General features: G+C 44.2%; 1 protein-coding gene across 1 annotated transcript in view; it reads right to left on the bottom strand.

Annotated features, from left to right (window-relative positions):
* EVC2 (EvC ciliary complex subunit 2) overlaps window positions 1-25,477 on the bottom strand; it is a 287,368-nt gene extending 261,891 nt beyond the window's left edge. Inside the window, exons 1-2 of the mRNA XM_077477799.1 lie at window positions 24,632-25,477; window positions 6,664-6,712 (exon numbers count right to left, since the gene is read on the bottom strand). Coding sequence (XP_077333925.1) covers window positions 6,664-6,712; window positions 24,632-25,339 — 757 coding nt within the window. The 5' untranslated portion in view covers window positions 25,340-25,477. The remainder of the gene's footprint in view (window positions 1-6,663; window positions 6,713-24,631) is intronic.
* Between the last annotated feature and the right edge of the window lie 8 nt (window positions 25,478-25,485).

Below are 25,485 nucleotides of genomic sequence, written 5' to 3' on the forward strand. Positions count from 1 at the left end.
TCCAATCCTCTAAAATAGCGGCCGGGTTCCGTGAATACTACGCGACGCTATATAATCTGGACTCTACAATTTCCCCCGCGACCCGAGTGGACAGGCTTAAGGCGACCCGTGCCTACTTGGCGGCGGCTGACCTGCCGAAACTCACTGAAGAACAATCCGCTGCCCTGGAGCTCCCAATTACTGTGGAGGAGCTTGGGGCCACGGTGGAGTCCTTGCCTAATGGTAAGAGTCCTGGTCCGGACGGATTTACTAAGGTTTACTACAAAACTTTCCTGCCCCAGCTGCGGGCTCCTATGTGCGCCTACTTTAATGCAATAGCTGGAGGTGGTGCCGTCCCCCCGGAAGCCCTTCTAGCTCACATCACCGTGATACCGAAGGAGGGCAAGGACCCCACCGTCCCCCAGAGCTACCGCCCTATTTCCCTTCTTAATTTGGACATAAAGATTCTGTCAAAAATTTTAGCAAATAGAATGAAGCTCCTTATTCCTGACCTTGTCCACCCTGACCAGACGGGCTTCGTTGCCGGGAGGGAAGCCAGGGATAACTCCCTTCGAGCGGTCCATCTTATTCACTGGGCACGCTCCCACCCAACCCCGCAACCGTATATTGTTCTGTCCACTGACGCCGAAAAGGCCTTTGACCGCATAGACTGGTCCTTCCTGACGGAGGTGCTTCGCTCTATACAATTAGGCCCACGGATGTTGACTACGATCGCGGCCCTATATTCCACACCTTGTGCCCAGGTCAAGGTGAATGGGACTTTGTCAGCTCGGTTCCCCATTAGAAACGGCACAAGGCAGGGGTGTCCTCTTTCGCCCCTCTTGTTTGCCCTGGTGCTGGAGCCATTTCTCCGCACGGTAAGGGCTAGCCCTGATATTAAGGGCCTCCAAGTTGGTAATACAGAACACAAACTATCGGCCTATGCTGATGATGTGGTGTTTCACCTTACGGACCCCCTGCTCTCTCTGCCGAACCTGATGAAGGAATTTAAACTTTTTGGGTCGTTATCTAATTTTAAGATCAATTTTTTGAAGTCGGAAATACTCCCCGTTCACTTAGCCCCTCACCTAGTAGCGTCCCTTAAGGCAGCTTTTCCCTTCGTTTGGACTATGTCGTCCCTACGATACTTGGGAGTGCACTTAACGAACCGTTTTGATACCCTGTACCTAGCCAATTACCCACCTTTACTTGATGCGATCAGGAGAGATCTTTTGCAATGGACGGGGACGGCGTTCACGTGGTTTGGCCGGGTGAACGTCATAAAGATGAATGTCCTACCCTGTATACTTTTTTACTTGCAGATGCTTCCGGTCCCCTTACCTAAGTGCTTCTTTGACCGCTTAAGTAGTATGATGTCTCGTTTTATTTGGAACGACCGTAAACCTAGAATAGCGTTACAGATGCTGCGTCGTTCGAAGAGGAGGGGTGGCCTGGGTGTCCCGGACGTTAGACGGTACTATCAAGCTGTGGCCCTCCAGAAGATTCTGGATTGGCATTTCCATTCTCGAACTAAGCTCTGGGTCCCTCTAGAGAAATGTCTGGCGGGTAGGAATTTATCTTACGCGCCCTGGCTGCCCCGGGAATATAGAGGCCTGGCGGAGACGACCTCCCCCTTGACGACCCATGTGTTTTCAGTTTGGGACAGGCTCAACCCAACCCTTAAGCTAGCTCCCCCTATGTTCCCGTTGGCCCCACTGGGTGGTTTTTTATGGTTCCCGCCGGGAGAACGGATGGCTTTTTTTGAGGATTGGGTGGACGATGGGAACGCTAGTTGCGGGAAGCTCTTAAGGGATGGTGGTCTCATGCCGTATGAAGCCCTGCCCGTGGGTAGGTGCGGTTCACGCATGAACTTCTGGCGATACCGACAACTGCACCACTTTTTCCAGGTACATGGTCATACTATCAGGGATCCCTTATCCCTTACCCCATTTGAGCGCATTTTTCTAGCGGAGGAGCCGACTCCGCACCTGGTTTCTGAGTTATACCAGCTGTTGGACTCAGCTGGCCCCCAGGCCACCCCTGCTTATATTAGACGATGGGAGACTGACATGAGGACGACGTTTACGGAGACGCAATTATCACACCTTTATTCCCTCACCCACTCGTCCTCTAGGGACTCCAAGGTCCAGGAGACCAATTTTAAGCTATTGGCACGTTGGTATAGGGTGCCAGCAGACTTAGCTTGTATTTATCCCTCCGCTTCGGAGCTATGTTGGAGGGGGTGTGGGCAACGAGGGACCCTAATCCACATATGGTGGGAGTGCCCCCTAATTCGACCCTTCTGGGAAGACACACAGGGCTAAGTGAAAGCAGTGACCGGGATAGATGTCCCTCTCTCGCCGCTGCACTTCCTTTTGCAGATACCCCCGGTCCCGCTCAGTGTTTATAAGAAAACTGTGCTGGCACATTTGCTGAATGCAGCAAGACGCCTGATTCCGATATACTGGAGAAGGCCTGGAATCCCCACTCGAGAAGAGTGGTGCAGGGGAGTGCACGCGGTGAAAGAGGCAGAGAATTGGGTTGCCACATGTAAAGGCCTTGAAGATCGATTTCATGAGATCTGGAGACCTTGGTCGGCATATGCATCAGACCCTAACCACGTACCCTCCAGTTTAGACGTGGCTCTGCTGGAGTTGGCAGACCCTACCCTTAAGGCTCTCAGACTGGGTGGAGCCCGAGGGGGGACTGGATTTCCCCCTGGAAGCTCTTAGCGAGGGAATACTGCCTATGAAACTTAACACTCGAGAGTGGTGCGCCCGGTGCGGACAGAGCAGACATTTGGAGCCTATACTCAGGTAAATTGACCTACTCTTCCTATTTTTTTCCTGTCTTTTTCCTCTTGTCTCCCTTCCCTTCTTTTGTCCCCCCCTACTATACCTCTTCCCCATTATCCGCTGGAGACGCAGTTAACCTCCCTTACTACCCTATGCTGTCCTTTTCTCTCTTCCTCCTCCTCCTTCCTTACCTCTCCACCTTTCTCTGGTCTGAATGTCGTGTAGCCTGAGCTACCGGGGCTGGTAGATGGTGGGCTGGGATCCCTATTTTGACGCTGGGGCTGCCAGGCAAGAATTTTTGAGATTGGCAGAGGGTGGCGTTCCGGCCGACCCTCTGTGGTGACACCGGCTCCTGGGATACGCTGGCGGTGGAGGATGGCTAGTTGGCGGCTGTTAGGGCCCCCCCCCTCTACCCTAGTGCCGGGACGGTGTCCATTTTTCAGGTAACTTTTTGCCAGAGTAGTCCCGCTATCTGTTGGGGTAATTGGTTTCTTTTTGCCCTAGCAAGTATACGGTTTTCCCCGCCCACCTACTTTGTGTATACCCACGACATTCTCCCTTTCTTTATGACTCTAAGACCTCTCTCTTTCAGTTTGTTTATATGTTCAACTTACATGCTGTTAATCTGACACTGGAGCGGCTTTTCTGAGGCCGATAAGTATTGCACTTGAATGCGATGTTGGACTTGCCTTGTTTTTTTTTATGTTTCTGTCTCTGTTATATTGCAATAAATACTGATTACACAAAAAAAAATTACTGCATGGCTTGTATAGCAATAATATATGCTATTATTATTTTTATTTGCCATCTTGTTTTTCCAAAAAAAGTGGAGTTACCCTTCAATTTTTAAGTGTATATATTTGGACACAAGATTAAAAAAAATAGTTACATAATTATATGGTCGTTATTTCTTTTGGGTAAAATACAGTATAACATCAGGTCTAGAACCTCAACGGATTCTGGTCACCAGACTAATAAATAAGGCCATGAGATCTAACCTAGAGGAAATGGAGGTTTAGTGATGGAGCATCTGTCAGCCGTACACTGTGATTATCTTGTCTATATTGTACTTGTAACTAGCAAGTGGAGAAAGCAACTTACACAACCCTCAATTACACTTAACAAAACAAGGCTGAGTAATGACGGCAGCCGCACAGTATTTTGCTGGTTCCTATGGAGCGTCATTTGTTGCAGTTCAGAAAAAGAAGGCTTAGAAAAATCTCAAAAGTGAACAAAGCTTTGCAAGTTTTCCACAGCCCTGAAAAGTCAATAATTACAGCAAGCAAAATTGTATGTTTAAAGTTTAAAGCGTCCGCTACACCGTTACTAATGAAGGTCTGTCTCAAACAGCACACATAATCACACACACACCCCGCTACACAACACTCGTCTCCAAGATGCTAAAACATAAAGGACTTGCCAAACCAGTACAAGCAGCGGTCTAAGGATTCCTTTCTGGAACGCCTGGAATGGTTGCTTACACAAGTACTTACACGTGCATCACATTCAGTTTATCAATAACTAAAGACGTAGTGCAAATATTGACAAGCTTCTTTATTAGTGTATATGTCATGCTTTAAATCACGTGAAAGAATGGGATTAGACAATGCGAATAAACAAGCCGAGCGATACGCCACAAGTGGCCAACCAAATGTAAAGGCATTGGTACCAATACAAAAAGATCTTACAGATTATTCTAGACCAGAGGTCTCCAAACTTTTTAGTACGAGGGCCACATTAGATTTTATAAATGAATAAATATTTTTTTTGTAATCTGTATGATATGATTCAGAACTAAAGAAAAATTACTTTAGTTAAAAAAATATATATATATATATATATATATATATATATATATATTAGTGCCCCTACTCCTATAAGTGTCCCATCTTGCATCTGAGCCCCACTTACATTATGTTTCCCCACAGAGTCCCTTCTTATATCAGGTCCCCCATCAGCATCCCCCTTACATCATGCTCCTCACTGGATTCCCCCTTACATTATGGTCCCCATCAAAGTCCCCGTACATCACAGTCCCCATCAAAGTCCCTCTTACATCATGCTCCACATCAAAGTCCCTCTTACATCATGCTCCACATCAACGTCCCTCTTACATCATGCTCCACATCACACGCGTGGACTGTTCGCCCAACTTTCTCCGCTGAACAGTGTTTGGGCGGACAGTCCGCTCGTGTGTGGGCTTTCAGCGGACAGTTTCAGCGGACAGTTGGACGGACAAGGTTTTTCGGAAATTCCGTAAAACTGTCCGCTGAAACCTTGTTTCAGCGAACAGTCCACTCGTGTGTAGGCTTGTTCGTCAAACAAAGTTGCGCGCATGCTCAGAAAGGATTTTCACGCCGAAAGCTATAATGCAGTGTATAGGACGTCGTATTTTTCGTCCCGTCGTACGTGCCGTTCACGTCATCGCGCACGGTTTCAGCAAACTGTTCGTCCGTCGTGTGTGGCCATGTCCGTCCATGCTAAGTTTGAGCGGACTGTTTGCCGAAACTGTTGGACGGACAAAGTTGGGCAAACAGTCCGCGCGTGTGTACGCGGCCTTACATCATGCTCCACATCAAAGTCCCTCTTTCATCATGCTCCACATCAAAGTCCCTCTTACATCATGCTCCACATCAAAGTCCCTCTTACATCATGCTCCACATCAACGTCCCTCTTACATCATTCTCCGCATCAAAGTCCCTCTTACATCATGCTCCACATCAAAGTCCCTCTTATATCATGCTCCACATCAACGTCCCTCTTACATCATTCTCCGCATCAAAGTCCCTCTTACATCATTCTGCGCATCAAAGTCCCTCTTACATCATGCTCCACATCAACGTCCCGCTTACATCATACTCCACATCAACGTCCCTCTTACATCATTCTCCGCATCAAAGTCCCTCTTACATCATGGTCCACATCAGAGTATCCCTTACATCATGTTCCTCACTGGATTCCCCCCTTACATCATAGTCCTCATAAGAGTCCCTGCTTACATCATGCTCCACATCAACGTCCCTCTTACTTCATGCTCCACATCAAAGTCCCTCTTACATCATGCTCCACATCAGAGTACCCCTTACATCATGGTCCCCATCAGAGTACCCCTGACATCATGCTACTCACTGGATTCCCCCCTTAAGAGTCCCCCTTACGTCATGCTGTTCTCCAAAGTCCCTCTTACATCATTATCCCCATCAAAGTCACTCTTACATTAGGGTCCTTATAAGTTCCCCCTCTTACACCAGTGTCTCCATCAAAGTCCCCTTTTTCAATAATGTCCCCATCAATCCTGCATTGAAAACTGCAGAGAAAAAAGGTAAAGCCAACTGATCTGAATCTTTCCTCTGTGCATTGAGACTGATCCACCACGGACCCTAGCTGTGGGTCAGAGGAAATCTCGTAGTGGGCCCAGATGTGGCCCTTGGGTCATTGTTTGAAGATCCCCATTCTAGAGGGCCCTGTCAGTTACCGCCTCTCTGCTCTGCCCCTCCAGAGCTTACTGGAGCACCGGACTGTGGATGGGGGAGGGAGCGGCTGGCTCAGTTTTCCAGTGGCTCGCTGAGAGGCTGAGTCAGCTGCCGAGCCAGGCATCTGGGAGGATCCCAACATTAAAGTCGGGATCTCTCCAGAGTCTGGACCCCGCTAAATGAGGTCAGTGACACTGGCTAAATATGTGTCATAGCAGTGTAAAACAAAAAGGAACTTCGGCCCTACTTCTCCTTTGAAAGGAATCTGTGCTTTGCCAATGTACACTATGGCTGCCACCACTATGGGTCCATGTTCACCTGGTGCAAATTGTCCAAAATTCCAGATAAGAGCGAGTTTCTGCAATGTAAATACAGAGGAATAAAAGACGAAGGATATAACCAGAGCATAAACATACCTTTCCTGTGCTGGATTTCTCCAATCATCCAATGTCTGCAATATGAAACCTACAACAAGAAAAATACCATGAGGCATATATAAGAACAATGCAAACATGTGACATGTACAATATTGGTGACCCGTTAATTATGTAATAGTAAAGTCAATTATTATTAGAATTTCCAAACACAGGCACTTCTCTATGTGATTGTGGCACATTTGACAGGTCCATGAAGCTAAGGGTTGGCAGCTGCCTGGTTAGCCACACCTAATCATGCTCTTAAAATTCTTTGGCAGAGACCACATGACCAATGGAAGGGAGGTGGTTGGGGGCAGAAGAGTCACCTCATAGGGAAATATCATTGATTGACTGCTGGAACTTTTGGTGAGAAGAAAAGGACATTTTGATATGCAAAGTGGACTGACAAAAGGATGTGGGTAAGCCCCTGGCCCTCTATACCCTACTGATGTATAGATGGTGGTGTACCTTTACCAATTAACTGATGCTGATATTTCATTATGGGATGGCTTGTGCCTACTCAACTAGGACTATGGGTGACCAGTGAGGGCCCCTTTAACACTTTTTTGTCATTATCCTGGATTCCAGTGAATGTTTTTATTAAAGTAGTAACTTCATTTTTTTTTAACTTCTACTTCCAGGTAAGCCTATAAACAAGGGTACCCTAGAGGTACAGTGAATATCCCCTAAACGTGCACCATTTAGATGAAGATGAAAGCCCTGTCAGCTGTGACAGCGCACCTCTGGAGGACTTCATTCTAAGGTAAGTATTTCATAATGTGCTAATAGACAATGCATACTAGCGCATTATACCATTGTCTTACAAGTTTATTTTTTTTGAAAGGTGCAGTTTAGGACTGCTTTAAGAGAACTGTGGGTTTAATCATGCTAATCATTCACGTGTACTCCTGAGGAAGATTAATCAAAACGCGTTGAGTCCGCACTTGGATTATACTGTGTGAACCCTGAAATTTTGCACTGTTTGTTTCTTATTTGTGGTAAGGATTTTACCTGAATGTTTATAAGAAAATGTATGTTTTTTTTTATATATGCAGTGTTCGTCTTGCTTTTATATGTCCCTTTGAAAGTCCTTGGCTACTAATACTTTTGTTTGTATATAATCAATTTATGGAAGAGGGCATATAGTACACAGTATGTTGGATAACCCATTAGAGTAGTTAATCTTAGGTTAAAACAGGGAATGGCTGAATTACTAAATCCATCAGGTAATTATCTAATACACAAGACCGCCTCTATTCTGCTATTTCTTCATGATGTATGGACAGCTTTGTTGTGTATTTGTAGGATGTAGTGGTCGACCAGTGTCCACCTCTTACAGTCTCTGTTCCAGAACATGGATCCTTTCCACATGATCACTCAAATACAGCATGGACCAGGCCCCATTCCTATCTATGAATGGATAAGATACAGCAGTACACAGGTGAACTCATACTTCATGTAAGCATCTTCTTCTCCATGTCCCATTGGGGAGATTTCACGTTTTCATTGACACAACAGGACATGAGAGGACATCATCAAAGTGAGGAGAAACCCACTCTTGGACATGTGTCATGAGAATGAGCGTCTACATTGTAAAAATGCCATCAGTTCCTGTTCTAGTGTTATCTATAATTTCAACTCATAGTACCGGTAATAGCAATAAAAATCTGACAGAGTTTCTAGCACTTCCACGCTCAATCAAAAAGTAAGAAAAAAACATTTTTGTTGAGCTATACATTAACTAAACCTGCAGACAGTATGCACATTCTTGGGCTGTCCTCATCCCCCTAGCCTAAAGCTGGCCATACACTTTTTTATTTTATTTTATATTTTATATTTTTTAACAGATTGCTACAATCAAAGCAATGGTGTGGATGGAGGAATCCTCCATCTTGGGGCTTTGTATTCTGACATTGGCAACCGCTAATTGGTTGATTAACCACTTGACCTCCAGAAGGTTTTAACCCCTTCATGAACAGTGCAGTTTTTACTATTCGGCACTGTGCTACTTTAACTGGATACTGTGCAGTCATGCAACACTTTACCCAATGGAAATGTATATCATTTTGTTCACACAAATAGAGCTTTGTTTTGGTGGTATTTGATCCCCACTGGGTTTTTTATTATGTAAATGAAAAAATACAGAAAAATTAGAAAAAGAAAATAAAATGCTATTTTCCACTTTCTGTTATAAAGCATATCCAATAAAATCTAATTTCTTCATGAATTTATGCAAATATGTAGTCTGCGACATGGCTTTGGTAAAAACTAAACTGCGTTTTTGGGGTCACTGAAACTATTATAGTTTTGATCAAGATACTGATCCATACAGACACTATACTAGTAATTGTGATCAGCTACTTATAGTGACTGCGATAGTATGGCAGACAATATGGCACTAACAGACACTGGCTGGGAGGGTCACTGTCACTGGGGATACTCATACAGTGATCAGTGATAATACTGTATAATCTACTAAGGACACTGGCTGGGAAGGGGTTAACATCAAGGGGCAATTAACGGTTTGTGTAAAGTGTGCTGCTTTCACTAACAGATCTGTCTGCTTTTTCTCCCTGAACTCAGAATCCCTGCTGTGATTGGCCACAGCTGATCAGCAGGTTCCAGCCAAAATCATTTGCTGAAATCTGTTGAAAAAAACCCATACCGAGAGAGTCCAAATGTGCGGGACTTCCGGGAAGATGCACTAGCCGGGAGCTCCGATCCGCTCCAGCCTCACTAAGGACCCCTCACCAGCAGTTACGAGCAGGAAACACCCCCCCCCCCCCCCCCAAGATCGGCGTCCCCAAGACCGGACTCTACAGAGAATCCACCCGCAAGTCAGGTGATCACCCCAAGAAGGGGGTCAGTCGTCAGTCACCTTTGGCCTATCCACCCCTGAGCCATTCTAGGAGCATTGAAATACTCCTACTCCAAGAAACCCACTTACCAAAAAGTTATACTCCCTCCTTTCTGTATCACAATTACCCAACCTTTTATCTTGCTAACAGAGATGTTAAGAATAGAGGGGTAGCTATCGTCATTTCCAAATGGACCTCATTTACACACTCTCAAACCATTAGGGACCAGGAGGGTCGATACATTTTAGTCAAGGACCATTTTAATGGTGTCATGCACACCTTTATTTCCTATTATGCACCAAACCAAGGCCAAGCCTCTTCTTCTCTTCCTCTATGCTCTCCTCCCTCTCCCCTCATTTTGAAAGCAAGGTAGTAATGGGAGGCAAGCCCAACATCACCTTTGACCACCTTTTGGACAAATCAGCACAAGGCATACACCATATAAAAAGACCTCCTAAACAAAGCCTCTGTATAGCCCGGCTTTTACACTCCCTAGGCCTGAAAGACACTTGGGAGAATTAAACCCTTCGGAAAAAGATTACACACACACACACACACACACACACACACACACTTCTCAACCCCACATAGGATGTATGCTAGAATAGACCACATCTTCATCAACACCTCAGAGATTCACATGGCATCCCATGCCTCTATCTGTGTGGTACCCTGGTCAGACCATTCATTAGTTAACCTTAAAATTGCAGGATCCCTAGACCCCATGGGATCTCATCAGTGACGCCTTAATGAAACTCTCCTAACCAACCCAGTACACTGCATCATGCTAGAAAAGGAACTCCGGGAATTCTTCCAAATTAATGATACAGCTCACATTTCTCCGAGCTCCCTATGGGGGGCATATAAAGCGTTAACGAGGGGGAAAATTATACAGCAAGCCTCACATTTGAAGCGGGAATGGCAGATGGATGTAGCAGACCTAGAGAATGAATTCAAGTAATTTAGCAAGATGCACAAAAGCATACCCACACCCGATACTCTGGCTAAATGAGAAACCGCTAGAATAGCCCTAAATTTTGGTCTTACCTCCAGTGCAGAAAAACACTTAAGATGGGTGAGCGGCCGGTTTTACCTCCACACTGATAAAATTGGTTCTCATCTCGAGGCTAAACTACCCCCCTAAACATAGGATTTACTCCTTACCCAAAATTAAATCCTTGAATGGCTCTTTGACCCAGAACCCCAAACGTATACTAGAAGCCTTCTCTTTCTACTCTAATCTTGACACCGAGACCAGCCACAGCACACCTCATAAACGTAATACCTTTTTAGACAACAAAACTCTCTGATCTACATCCCTCCATATTAGACTACCCAATCCTAGAAAAACGAAATCCGAGAAGTCATTAAAGACCTCAAAAAGGGCTCGGACCCAGGCCCAGATGGCTTTCCGAAACACTACTATAAAAGACGTTTGCTGATGCCCTCTCTCCTTATCTGGTCCAATTTTTTAATTCCCTCAGCAAGGGTTCTCCCTTAGACTCTGCAGCAAATTTAGCATATATTTCTGTGATCCCCAAACCTGGCAGAGACCCGAGCGAAGTAGATAATTACATACCGATTTCATTAATCAATAATGATCTGAAGATAAAAGACAAAAATGTTATCAAATAGACTAGATAGACTAGCATCCTTCCTAGGGTCATATGTTCATAAGGACAAGGTGTGTTTTATTCTGGGGAGACAGAGTCTAGACCACATAAGGAGGGCAGTAGATGTCATATTTCTCATGAAGTTGGGCTGGGATGGCGGACCTCCACAGGAGGGCTACTTTCTATCCATAGACCTTCAAAAGGCCTTCTACACTGTCACCTGGCCCTACCTGTTCACTACACTGGAAAGATGGGGCTTTGGTCCTAACTTTATCAAAATCTTGGAGGCCCTCTACTCTCACCCTAAGGCACAAGACTTCACGGGCACTACTCAGACCTCTTCCCTATTACAAAAGGAACAAGGAATAGAATTAGTGGCAAATAAAATTTTCAATTTAATCCGCAAGACCCCTGGAATTGCGGTTAACCAATACCCTTCTATTGCCCTCCTCAACCAAAGGATCCCCAAAATTTCAAAACTCGATCAGATTCTAATTTATTTCATACTTCTAGGGGCCAAACTGACAATCGCACAAGCCTGATAATCCCCCCTCAGCTTCACTGCCTAACCAAACAAAAAAATCTCCTGGATGATGTCCCATCTCCAACCCTATCCTACACACTTTAGAGAAATTCAAAACGTATCTGGGAGCCCTGGGCTCGACACATCAGAGTTTCCTTATAGTTCTAGGGTCATACCTTTTCATCATAGACCATAGACCCATCCTGCATTAAACCTCTATACTACTTCTAGCTCTCCGTGTAGCTTGTATTTTCCCCCCTATATTCCTTCTGTTTGTCTTCACTCTTTCTTAAATTTCCAGCTTCTCATTCTTCTTAACATCTACTGTCTCTTGTTGTACTCAGTAGGCAAAAGATTTATATTATTGGTGATAGGACTCTCTTTCTAAAACATAACTTAACATAATGTGGTGTGGAATGAATTGTTCATTCCCATCTTACTCTACAGTTGCTAAAGGTTTAAACAACTTTAGTCAAACATATCCCAGGGTCGAAGGCCTAACAGTTTTTTATTATAATGGTTGATCATTTTTCTAGTAATACTCTGAAGTAAAGGTCCGAACTGTCCGGCTATCCTTAGCACAGTCTGATCCCACTTGGGTGGCGCGACAGTGCGCTGATAGCCAGTATCTATATCAAACAAAATGTAACCCAAAAAAATACAGCGCTATTCTTCAATGAAATATTGATAAATAAAATTATGTGAAAATATTCTACCGTGAATGCAGCAGCAACTTTATAAGTGAGATACCCACAAAACAAATCCTAGTTAATTTTCAAAAAGCTGCGCTAAAAATGATCCAAAAATTATTTGTGAAAAATAAAGTACAGAAAAACAGTATCAAACAATATTATACCAAACTCTAATTAAAAGGATGTGTATATTCAAAAAATAGTCCAAATCATCATCTACACACAAAAAAATTCATTTCATATAGAAAAATAGATTCTTTTTGATTGTAGTCTCCACCGTGAAACACACCACACCGGTAAAGGAAAAAGGTGTCCTCAAAGATGCAGAAAACAGATTTCCACCACCAATATTACTGCCGCTTACCAGCTAGACTGGTCCCACCACAGAGACCAGATATGGCCACAATAAGAAAGCACTCCTTCTGCGCATGGACCACCAGGTATGTCGCGGTACCTGGCTGTGCCATCCGCTGGCAGTATATCTACTGTGAGCAGGCAGCAAGCGGTTAAAGATAATTTTCCAACATGTCCCTTCGACAGAAGTTGGCCAAATGAGCAAATGGAGATAGGCACCTTGCACCTCCGTCAGTCAAAGCTTGATGGTACCAACAAGGACACCTACCACTCAAATTGAAGCTGATTCTACAACAATCAGAAGAAATTCGAGTCATGTATGGCCAGCTTTACTGTTCTTTGACTTGATATGTTTCAGGCATGATGGAAAACCCAAAAGAAAGGGTATTCACCATACAGCTACCATTCAAATATTCTATTGTCAGTCACGTAAATGGTACAGATTTGGCAATACATACATATATATGGTCAGTGCAGATTTTTTAGAAAAAAGAACTGGACGTTTCTGCTTTGTTATGTTTTCAGACACAAACAGCACATGGTTCTTCTTGTACATCAAACCACTTCTCCTCGGTCGCTCAGCAAATCTCGGCTGGAAAATTGGACTTTAATTAAAAACAATCCCAAGCATCTCCCCTGTCTATTTCCTAATTTAATGTTGTGGCTGATACCTGAGCAGGCCGGGTCAGAAAGCTGGATTGCAATTACTGCAGATAAAATCTCTGAATACATTATAAACCTGGTATTGGTATAAAACTTTTATGCAGTAAGCCGTTTATACAATAGTAATTCCCAAAGCAAAAGCCATTTCCCGCAAAACAGAAAACTAATTTCACAAGCAATTACTTACTCCAACTAAAATACCGACTATGAATTTTATCACTTTCCAGAAAAAAAATATGTCCATCATTATTACAGACATGAAGTCTCATTCAATGCTGCATTAGAGCCCTTGCTTTTGGGAGCAACAGATGCTTTTGAATAGGGACATTAAAGCCATTTTAAATTCAAAAGCAAACATTTATCATATTGCAGCTTACCAATTCTTAGCCCACGTACACACGGTCTGAGATTTTGCCAACCAAATCCATCGGATTTTGCCCGTCGGATTTAGTCCGACGGATTGTGTCCGAAACTGTTGCATACACACGGTCGGGCCAAGTTGGCGAAAAATCCGATCTTTCAGAATGTGATGACGTAATTTCGTTACGATGGGACTACATTCAGACTAGTAGCCAATAGCTTTGATGTAGGAATTTGATCTGAGCATGCGTGGCACTTGGTACGATCAAAATGCTTTACACATGATCGGATTAGGTCCGTCCGGCCCAGTTGGTCGGGAAATATTTCCAACATGTTGGAAAATTGGGTCCGACGGAGATTCGGACGGAATCAGTCCGATGCATACCACACACAGTCGGATTATGTGACAACACGGTCCGATAAGACTCATTCCGACAGATTCTCTGACCGTGTGTACAAGGGCTTAGATGTGATGGCTGCATTTGATTTCTTTTTTTTTTTTTTAGGTTTTCTTTCTTAATTTTTTAACTGGTGATCTGGCCAGTAAGACTGTTGTTTTTAAAGAGAACACGCTGTTCTGCAGATGTAGCAGTTACAGGGTTGACACAAAATTTAAAGAGGTTGTAAACTTTTAAATAAAAGAAAATAAAACCTGTAAGACAAAGGCATAATGAGCTAGCATGCATCACATACTAGCCATACTAACCAATTATGAAATACTTACCTTAAAACGAAGCTCTCTCAGTGGCCGACATCTTCCCCCGAGTTTCTCCCAGGGTTTGCAGGCTCCGTCCCTGTGAGTGGCCAGAGCCAGGATGACGTCACTCCCGCGCATGTGCGTGGCAGCCGCCGTTCGCGGTGCAGAGCTTGGAAGGAACAGCACCCATGGCCATTCCTTGTGGGCACATGCGCCAGTAATGTCACCTGCTGCATGTAATGTTATTATCTCCTAAACAGTACACGTTTAAGCCCTTGTACACACAGTCGGACATTCCGACAACAAAATCCGTCGGATTTTTTCCGACGGATTTTGTCCGAAACTGGTGTTGCATACACACGGTCGGACAAAGTTGTCGGAAAATCCTATCGTTCATAACGTGATGATGTTCGTTCGTTGCAATGGGACTACGTTGCAGCTAGTAGCCAATAGCTTTGGTCTCGAAATTTTATCTGAGCATGCGTGGCACTTTGTACGATCGGAATTCTCTACAAACCATCGGGCAAAGTCCGATCGGATCATGTTGTTGGAAAATTTTATATCCAGCTCTCAAACTTTGTTGGTCAGACATTCCGATGGAAAAAGTCTGATGTAGCCCGCACACCGTTGGATTATCCGACAACGCGGTCCGATCGGACATTTTCCGGCTGAATGTCCGACCGTGTGTACAAGGGCTAAGAGATATTTACTTTATAGGCTTACGTATAGGTAAATGTCTGCAGAGGAAATTTACTTTATCCTTAACACTGAAGGGGGTGCTTAAAATGGTCAGCTTGGAGGCTGGAGCTGCTCTTTAAAGAGCCTGCACCAGCTCTGTGATGTCATGGGGCTTTAGCCCGCTGTCAGCTGAATCTGGGTCACAGGAGTCAAGAAGTAAGTGCACTCCTGTAACGCACAGGAGAAGCATGGCCAAAAGAGCTCTGACACTTCTTCTGTTTTAATACTAGTGGCAGACGGCTTCATGTATCTCATATTTAGTTTTTTTCCCCATAGTTTCACTTTAGGAATGACCAGATTTCTCCCCTTCTTCTATTGTCTACAACAGATCTCATGTCCCATGATCACTCCAACCAATCACCAATTCTTGCTAATTCCAAGAAACCAATCACCGGGTTCTACAGCAGTGTCGGGTGAAGTTATATCTCTCAATGATCTAAAGCAGTGATTCTCAACCAGGGTTCCTCCAGAGGTTGCTAGGGGTTCCTTCAGCATTGGGCCATTTCTGCCTCTCAGGTAAGTTCCGATCGCCACCATTGATCTTTTTAGCGATCTGTAAGGAGGTAATTCTTCGCAATGACCACAAGTGTAAGGACCATTCTTCCCACTGACCGTCATACTAATGTATCATGAGTTGTAGATTTCTCATTTTTAGTAGGGGTTCCCCAAGACTAGAGAACTATTTCCAGGGTTCCTCTGTGTTGTAAAGGTTGAAAAAGGCTGCATGAGACTCCATGTCTGGTTGGGTTGATAACATGGAATTATGGCATAACAATTTCACAAACAGTGGCAAAAATAATTATTTGATCCCTTGCAGATTTTGTAAGTTTGCCCACTTAAAAAGAAATGAAGGGTCTATATTTGTTATCATAGGTGTATTTGATGTGATAGAGACAGAATATCAACCACAAATCCAGAAAAAACACGATACAAATGTTATAAATTGAGTTGGAGTTCAGTGAGTAAAATAAGTATTTTATTCCCTACCAGCCAATAATACTTCTGTCTCCCACAGACTGGCTAAAGTATGTGCTCATGTGGTACACAAATTAGTCCTGTCTTCTGGATATCGTCACTCCCGCGCTTGCGCGTGGGAGATTTCTTCTCGGCAGGGTCCGGCGTCTGCCGGGCTTTCAGCCGAGAATCCCCTGTGCGCATGCGCCGCTGCAGTCAGCGGCTCATTGCAAGTGGAAGAACGCCTAAACCATACAGGTTTAGGAGATATTTTTTTTTACCTACAGGTAATCATTATTATAGGCTTACCTGTAGGTAAAAGTAAAAAAAAAAAAAAATTATAATAATATACAACCGCTTTAACCACTTGACCACTGGGCACTTAAACACCCTTAATAACCAGACCAATTTTCAGCTTTCGGTGCTCTCGCATTTTGAATGACAATTACTCAGTCATGCAACACTGGACCTATATGAAATTTTTGTCCTTTTTTTCACACAAATAGAGCTTTCTTTTGGTGGTATTTAATCACCGCTGGGTTTTTTATTTTTTGTGCTATAAAAGAAAAAATACCGAAAATTCTGTAAAAAAATGAATTTTTCTTTGTTTCTGTTAGAAAATTTAGCAGATTAGTAATTTTTTCTTCATAAATTTTGGCCAAAATTTATACCACTACATATCTTTGGTAAAAATAAGTACAAATTGGTGGATATTATTTGGTCTTTGTGAAAGTTATAGAGTCCACAAGCTATGGTGCCAATATCTGAAAATTGATCACACCTGAAGTACTGACGGCCTATTTCAATTCTTGAGACCCTAACATGCCAGAAAAGTACAAATACCCCCCAAATGACCCCTTTTTGGAAAGAAGACATTCCAAGGTATTTAGTAAGAGGCATGATGAGTTTTTTGAAGTTGTCATTTTTTCCCACAATTCTTTGCAAAATCAAGATTCTTTTTACTTTTTTTTTTTTTTCACAAAACTGTCATATTATCAGGTTATTTCTCACACACAGCATATGCATACCACAAATTACACCCCAAAACACATTCTGCTATTACTCCCGAGTATGGCGATACCACATGTGTGAGACTTTTACACAGTGTGGCCACATACAGAGGCCCAACATGCATGGAGCGCCATCAGGCGTTCTGGAGCACCCAGGACAATTCTGACATTTCTCTCCTACATGTAAAAATCATCATTTATTTGCTAGAAAATTACATAGAACTCCAAAACATTATATATGTTTTTTTAGCAAACACCCTGGAGAATACAATGGTGGTCTTTGCAACTTTTTATCTCGCACGGTATTTGCGCAGTAATTTTTCGAATGCTTTTTTTTGGAAAAAAAACAGTTTTGTGCTTAAAAAAAAAAAAAAAACACAGTAAAGTTAGCCCAATTTTTGCATAATGTGAAAGATGAAGTTACGCTGAGTAAATAGATACCTAATATGTCACTCTTCAAAATTGCACACGCTCGTGGAATGGCGCCAAACGTCGCTACTTAAAAATCCCCATAGGCGACGATTAAATTTTTTTTTACTGGTTATATGTTTTGAGTTACAGAGGAGGTCTAGGGCTAGAATTATTGCTCTCGCTCTAACGTTCGCAGCGATACCTCACATGTGTGGTTTGAACACCGTTTTCATATGTGGGCGGGACTTACGTATGCGTTCGCTTCTGCATGCGAGCACATGGGGACAGGGGCGCTTTAAAAAAAAACATTTTTTTTTATTGTTCATTTTACTTTATTTATTTTAGTTTGACATTTTTTTCCCCAAAAATAATTTTTTTGATCACTTTTATTCCTATTACAAGGAATGTAAACATCCCTTGTAATAGGAATATGGCATGACAGGTCCTCTTTACAGTGAGATGTGGGGTCAATAAGACCCACATCTCACCTCTAAGCTGGGAAGCCTGAAAAAAAAAAAAAAAAAAGATTCTGGCTTTGATCGTATTAGCGATTCGGTAGAAGCACCGGAGGGCGGTGGGAGGGGGGGGGGGGTGTCTATGGCTGGGTATTGCAGGGTATCACCGACTATGGCTGGGTATCTCAGAGTATGGCGTTGCAGAGTACTGCGTTGCAGAGCATTGCAGGGTATTGGCGGGTGTTGCAGAGCATTGCAGAGTGTTGCAGGGTATTGGCGGGTGTTGCAGAGCATTGCAGAGTGTTGCAGGGTATTGGCGGGTGTTGCGGAGTGTTGCAGGGTGTTGCAGAGTGTTGCAGGGTGTTACAGGGTGTTGCAGGGTGTTGCAGGGTGTTGCAGGGTGTTGCAGGGTGTTGCAGGGTGTTGCAGAGTGTTGCAGAGTGTTGCAGGGCGTTGCAGGGTGTTGCAGGGCATTGCAGAGTGTTGCAGGGCATTGCAGAGTGTTGCAGGGCATTGCAGAGTAATGCAGAGTAATGCAGAGTAATGGCAGGGTAATGCAGGGAATCGAGGGGTTAATTTTCGGTGAGCAGCGATGTGAGCACTGCAGATGCAGCCCACATCGCTGCTGACACCGATCTCTTCCCCCTCCGCTGTACCGATCGGTACAGAGAGGGGGAGGGAGGAACCGGCGTCATAACATGACGCCGGCTTGTTTACAAGTGATCACTCCGTCATTTGACGGAGCGATCACGTGGTAAACGGCCGCGATGAGCGGCCGTTTACCGTGATTCGTGATGCGCCGGGTCCACTGGACCCAGCGGTCACGGATGCTCTCGTGTGCGCGCCCCAGGGGGCGCGCGAGAGCAGAATTCTGGGAGGCCGTTAATTAACGGCCTCTCAGAGTTAAACAACCGCCCTGAAGCCGTTAATCGGCAATGGGCAGTTGTTAAGTGGTTAAGGACTGAGCCTCTTTCTGAGATTTGTTGTTTACAAGTTAAAAACATTTTTTTTTTGCTAGAAAATTACTTAGAACCCCCAAACATAATACTTTTTTTTCTAACACCCTAGTGCAGTGAATAGCGAACCTTGGCACCCCAGATGTTTTGGAACTACATTTCCCATGATGCCCATGAACTCTGCAGTGTAGTTGAGCATCATGGGAAATGTAGTTTCAAAACATCTGGGGTGCCAAGGTTCGCCATCACTGCCCTAGTGAATAAAATGGTGGTCGTTGCAATGCGTTCTGTCACACTGTATTTGAGCAGCGGTCTTACAAGCACACTTTTTTTGGAAAAAATGCACTTTTTTTTTAATTAAAAAATAAGACAGCAGTACAGTTAACACAATTTTTTTTTTTATATTGTGAAAGATAATGTTACGCTGAGTAAATTGATACCAAACATGTCAGGCTTCAAAACTGTGCCCGCTCGTGGAATGGCTACAAAGTTTTAACCTTAGAAATCTCCATAGGCGACATTTAAAAAATTCTACAGGTTGCATGTTTTGAGTTACAGAGGTGGTCTACATAGTTACATAGTTAGTAAGGTTGAATAAAGACACTAGTCCATCCTGAGTAAGTGTGGGTGCGTGTCTACAATTATCCCTATTTATTTAAGTCAGGGGTTGACAAATCTGCTTGGAATCTAGGAGCCAGCTAAAAAAGTTAGGAGCCAGGTCCGTGACGGCGATCTGGACCTGTCCCTGTCCTGACATGGAGATGAGCGAGGGGAAGATAGCCCCCAGCCCCCCACATATGAGATCACCTCCCATTGGACACACCGCTCGAGTGCTAAATGGCCGCTGTGATTGGCCATTTAGCGTGATCTGTGATTGGCTGTATCCAAGGGACACGGCCAACACAGAAATTCCCCGATGCGCGCCCATGGCGGCGTGCAGAGGGGAAGTAAACAGGAGGATGTCCAGGGACGCCCTCCCGGCAATTGGTGTCCGCGCTTTAGACATCTTTTGTCTATAGCGCGGGCACGAAGTGGTTAACAAAAGAATGTGACTTTTATTTCCGCCATATTCCCGCTTATTTACTGCCATATCCCTGCTAAGGGTTCGATCAGGTCCACCTGAAAAACTGACAGGTGAACCTGATCAGGCAGCCCTTGTGAAAGGGGCCAAGCAGGTAGGATTACAAATAATATTTTTTTTTTTCCTTAATTAAAATTTTTTTTTTTTACTTTTAAAAAATAAATAAAAATACAAGCTAAATATATATATATATATATATATATATATATATATATATATATAAATAAAGCTATTTACCAGCCACCACACTCATCGTTGGGCAAAAGGCGCCAGGCAGGGCTTTGAAGCTCCATTAGGATTAGCATTATTGGAAGGGGTTGTAATTTCAACATCCACCACAAGATGGCGCCAGACTACGGAAAGACTTTAGAAGGCCGCAAAGCCGCGGCCTCAATTACTGGCCGGCACGGCCCGATGCAATCGCACGGCGGAGTTCGGGGTCCACACGGAGGCCGGATACCCCAGCTGTGTTGCCCCAGGCGCCAGTATGCGAATTCTAGTCGCAAATGCGACCTGGCGCCCGGGGTTTGTCGAGCCCTGATTTAAGTTACTCATATAGCGCCGTCAATTTACGCTGAGCTCCACACATACATCGCACACTCACATTTATCCCTACCCTCAGGGAGCCCACAATCCAAGGTCCCCAACTCACATTCATATACTAGGGCCAATTTTGGACAGAAGTCAATTAACCTTCCAGCATGTCTTTGGAGTGTGGGAGGACACCGGAGCACCCAGAGGAAACCTACACAGGCACAGGGAGAACATGCAAACTCCAGGCAGGTAGTGTCGTGGTTGGGATTCGAACCAGCGACCCTTCTTACTGCTAAGCGAGAGTGCTTTTCACTACACCACTGTGCCACCTGAAGGTCTAGGGCTAGAATTATTGCTCTCGCTCTACCGATCGCAGCGATACCTCACATGTGAGCTTTGAACACTGTTTTCATATGTCGGCGCTACTCATATATGCGTTCGCTTCTGCAAGCGAGCTAGGTGGGACAAGGTGCTAAAAATTTATATATTTTTTTTCTTATTTATCTCACCTGTTATTTAAAAAAAAAAAAAAGAAAAAAAGTCACTTTTATTCCTATTACAAGGAATGTAAACAACCCTTGTAATAGAAAAAAGCATGACAGGTTCTCTTAAATATAAGATCTGGGGTCAAAAAGAGCTCACATCTCATATTTACACTGAAATGCTATAGAAATAAAATAGCCCTTTAAGAGCTGTGGGTGGAAGTGACGTTTTGACGCCGCTTCCGCCCAGCAATTGTATGGAGACAGGTGGGGACGTCTTCCCGACTCATCTCCATGCTGAGCCAGCAAGAGGACGCAATCGCTTACCGGAGCAGTTGGCTGCGGCGGAGGGCACCGGATCACGGCAGGAGGGGGGGGGCCCTCTACCGCCCCCGATAAAAGTGATCTCACGGTGAATCTGCCGTAGAGGCCACTTTTATCTTGTAGCGGACCGCCAGCTGAAAAGGAGGATACTGGGGTTATGGCAGCTAGCTACTGCCATAACAACGATATCCTCCTTCAAACAGCCGAGGTAAAACTGCGACCGGCGGTCCGGAAGCAGTTAAGGTGAAAAAACACAAGCCTTTACAACCCATTTAAGATCATGGAGTGGCCTAGGAGATATTTTTTTTACCTACAGGTAAGCCTTATTATAGGCTTTCCTGTAGGTAAAAGTTAAAAAAGTGGGTTTACTTCCACTTTAATCCTGAAGAAAATTTATAGAGGGAGCTAAAACTTTGAGTTGCCAAGAAACCTTAAAGTAATTGTAAAGGCAGAAGGTTTTTTATCTTAATGTATTCTATGCATTAAAGAGGAAGTTATGTCTTCTATTTTAATTGTACCTACAGGTAAGCCTATAATACAGCTTACCGGTAGGTATTGTAAATATCTCCTAAACTTGCACCGTGTAGGAGATATTTACTATATACGCCCCAAATGACATAATCGGCACATGTGCTCTGAAGAAACGACTGTCCGTGCCATTTCTTCAGAGCCCTGTGCCGTGACTAGCGGCTCACGAACGCATGCATGGGAGTGACGTCATTGGGGCTCTGGCCACTCACAGCGCTGGGGCCCACAAATCCGGAAGACACCAGGGAAGATGTCAGCTGTCTCAGCGGTGTGTGGGCGCAGGGCTTTGTTCTAGGGTAATGTTGGCCATACACTATACGAAAAATCGGCCGCAATTCGGTAATTTAGACCGTTCGTTCGTTCGTTCGTTTTTCGGGCAGTTAATGGGCACAAAATCTATAATCTTTGGGACGTTTTTGAGCTGTACAAACGAAGGACAAGTTTGGAAATTTTCTGCCAAATGAACGATAAATTGAAAGGTTAATATGTTTCCCGTCCGAACTGTTTGCACTAGGTATATGTAAAAAAACAAACAAACAAAAATTGTATTCATTTATGTCCACTGAGCAATTTATCGGTCATTACATGATGGCATTATCGTTTGTGCTCACGGCCGAATGTATGTTTTACCGAAAATTGGTTTAGATTTTTTGTATAGTGTATGGCCAGCATAAGTATGCAATGCATACTAGCTCATTATGCCTTTGTCTTAGGCCGCGTACACACGGGCGGACTGTTCGCCCAACTTTGTCCGCTGAACAGTGTTTGGGCGGACAGTCCGCTCGTGTGTGGGCTTTCAGCGGACAGTTTGACGAACAAGGTTTTTCGGAAATTCCGTAAAACTGTCCGCTGAAACCTTGTTTGAGCGAACAGTCCGCCCGTGTGTAGGCTTGTTCGTCAAACTAAGTTCCGCGCATGCTCAGAAAGGATTTACACGCCGAAAGTTATAATGCAGTGTATAGGACGTCGTATTTTTCGTCCCGTCGTACGTGCCGTTCACGTCATCGCGCACGGTTTCAGCAAACTGTTCGTTCGTCGTGTGTGGCCATGTCCGTCCATGCTAATTTTGAGCGGACTGTTTGCCGAAACTGTTTGACGGACAAAGTTGGGCGAACAGTCCGCCCGTGTGTACGCGGCCTTACAGGTTTCTTTTTTGTTTTCATCAGGTTTACAACCACTTTAACCACTGCTGGACCAAGCCTATTTCTGACAAGTTAAAATCAGTATTTTTTCCTGGAAAATTACTTAAAACCCCCAAACATTTATTTTTATATATATATATATATATATATATATATATATATATATATATATATATATATATATATAAATATAATATATATATTTTTTTTTAATCCAGGCCATTGGCAGCCAACTAAACCTGAAATGAAGTAGCATCCATGTTTTTACACAGGAGGATACCCAATCTAAGCCTTTGCCGGATGGCCGCTCCGGCTTCTTATGATAACGGTTGAGCAGCTCATTAGCCGCATTGGTTGTTATCACGAGATAGCCGACCACTAGCTCTGAAAAAGAATACTGGGGTGATGCCTGCATCACTGCGGTATAACCACTTCAAATACATGATGTACAGGTACGTGATTTTGCGTGATGTGGTTAAGATAAAAAAACCTTCTGTGTGCGGCTCCCCCCCAGTCCCCCTTATACTTACCTGAGCTCCCTCTGATCCAGCGATGCTGCACGGGAGACTCGGCCCCCTCATTGGCTGAGACAGCAGTGAAGCGCCATTGGCTCCCACTACTGTTAAAGTCAGTGAGCCAATGAGGGGAGAGTGGTAGGGGGTCTTACTGCGGCTGCATGTCTGAATGGACATAGGGAGCTGTGAGTTGGCTCAAGTGCCCCCATAGCAAGCTGCTTGCTGTGGGGGCACTCAACAGGAGGGAGGGGCCAGGAGCACCAAAGAGGGACCCGAGAAGAGGAGGATCAGGGCTGCTCTGTGCAAAACCAACTGCACAGAGCAGGTAAGTATAACATGTTTGTTATTTTGAAAAAAAAAAAAAAAAAAAATAAATAAAACGAGACTTTAGTATTACAAAGATTTAGAGAAGATCTGCAAAGAAGAGAGGACCAAAATCCCTCCTGAGATGTGGGCAAACCTGGTCACCAACTACAAGAAATGTCTGACCTCTGTGCTTGCCAACAAGGGTTTCTCCACCAAGTACTAAAGCCCCATACACACTATCAGATTTTCTGCTGATTTTTTCCATCACATTTACCAAAGCCATGTAGTGGAAGGACCTGCCTGATTGCATACACATTGAAACTCCTAAGGTTTGACCTCATATTATATGGTTTTGGTAAATCTGAAGGGAAAAAAAAATCTGCAGAAAATCTGAGTGTGTATGGATGGGGCTCGAGTCATGTTTTGCTTGGGGATCAAATACTTATTTTACTCACTGAACTGCAACTAATTTATAACATTTGTATTATGTGTTTTTTTTCTGTATTTTTGGTTGATATTCTGTCTCTATCATTTAAAATACACCAATGATAACAATTATAGACCCTTCATTTCTTTGTAAGTGGGCAAACTTACAAAATCTGCAGTAATTATTTTTCCCACTGTAAGTGTATAAATAGAAAATAAAAGAAATTGAAGAAGGGGTTGGATACCGGCCCATCAACAACTGACATGGTAATCCTGTGAGGATCTGTCCTCTAACTACAGAAGCAACTGACAAGGAATAATGGGAAATAGTAGACAGAACTTTTACCTGAGCCACTGAGACTTCCCCAGAGTTCTGATCCAGGAGGTCAGAGTGATGGATGACAGAGGATGAGGATGATGTGGGATCCAGGAGATCAGAGTGATGGATGACAGAGGATGAGGATGATGTGGGATCCAGGAGATCAGAGTGATGGATGACAGAGGATGAGGATGATGTGTGATCCAAGGGGTCAGAGTGATGGATGACAGAGGATGAGGATGATGTGGGATCCAGGAGATCAGAGTGATGGATGACAGAGGATGAGGATGATGTGTGATCCAAGGGGTCAGAGTGATGGATGACAGAGGATGAGGATGATGTGGGATCCAGGAGATCAGAGTGATGGATGACAGAGGATGAGGATGATGTGGGATCCAGGAGATCAGAGTGATGGATGACAGAGGATGAGGATGATGTGTGATCCAAGGGGTCAGGGTGATGGATGACAGAGGATGAGGATGATGTGGGATCCAGGAGATCAGAGTGATGGATGACAGAGGATGAGGATGATGTGGGATCCAGGAGGTCAGGATGACAGATGACAGAGGATGATGTGTGATCCAGGGGGTCTTCTTTGCTTTGTTGCCAGGTGTAGATCCTGATCCCCTCCATAGATGACAATGCTGATCCGGACACCCGGGTGACTTGTGTCATACATAAGATAATAATAATACTATTGGGGAGAGCTGTGTCCCTCCATCCTAGGACCCCCATCCCATGTGGTGTCAGTGATGGGCCCCCCCAGCCATGCTCGGGCCCCCTCCTCGGATACAATGTACACGGACCCGACTCATCACATTACAACAATCTACAAACTTTCTACTTCCAGGACAGGACGGCGGGGGGAAAGATTTAGGAAT

Source organism: Lithobates pipiens, unplaced genomic scaffold (assembly GCF_037356315.1).
Source record: "Lithobates pipiens isolate NorthernLeopardFrog02 unplaced genomic scaffold, aLitPip1_a1.2 Scaffold_13, whole genome shotgun sequence".
NCBI lineage: Eukaryota > Metazoa > Chordata > Amphibia > Anura > Ranidae > Lithobates > Lithobates pipiens.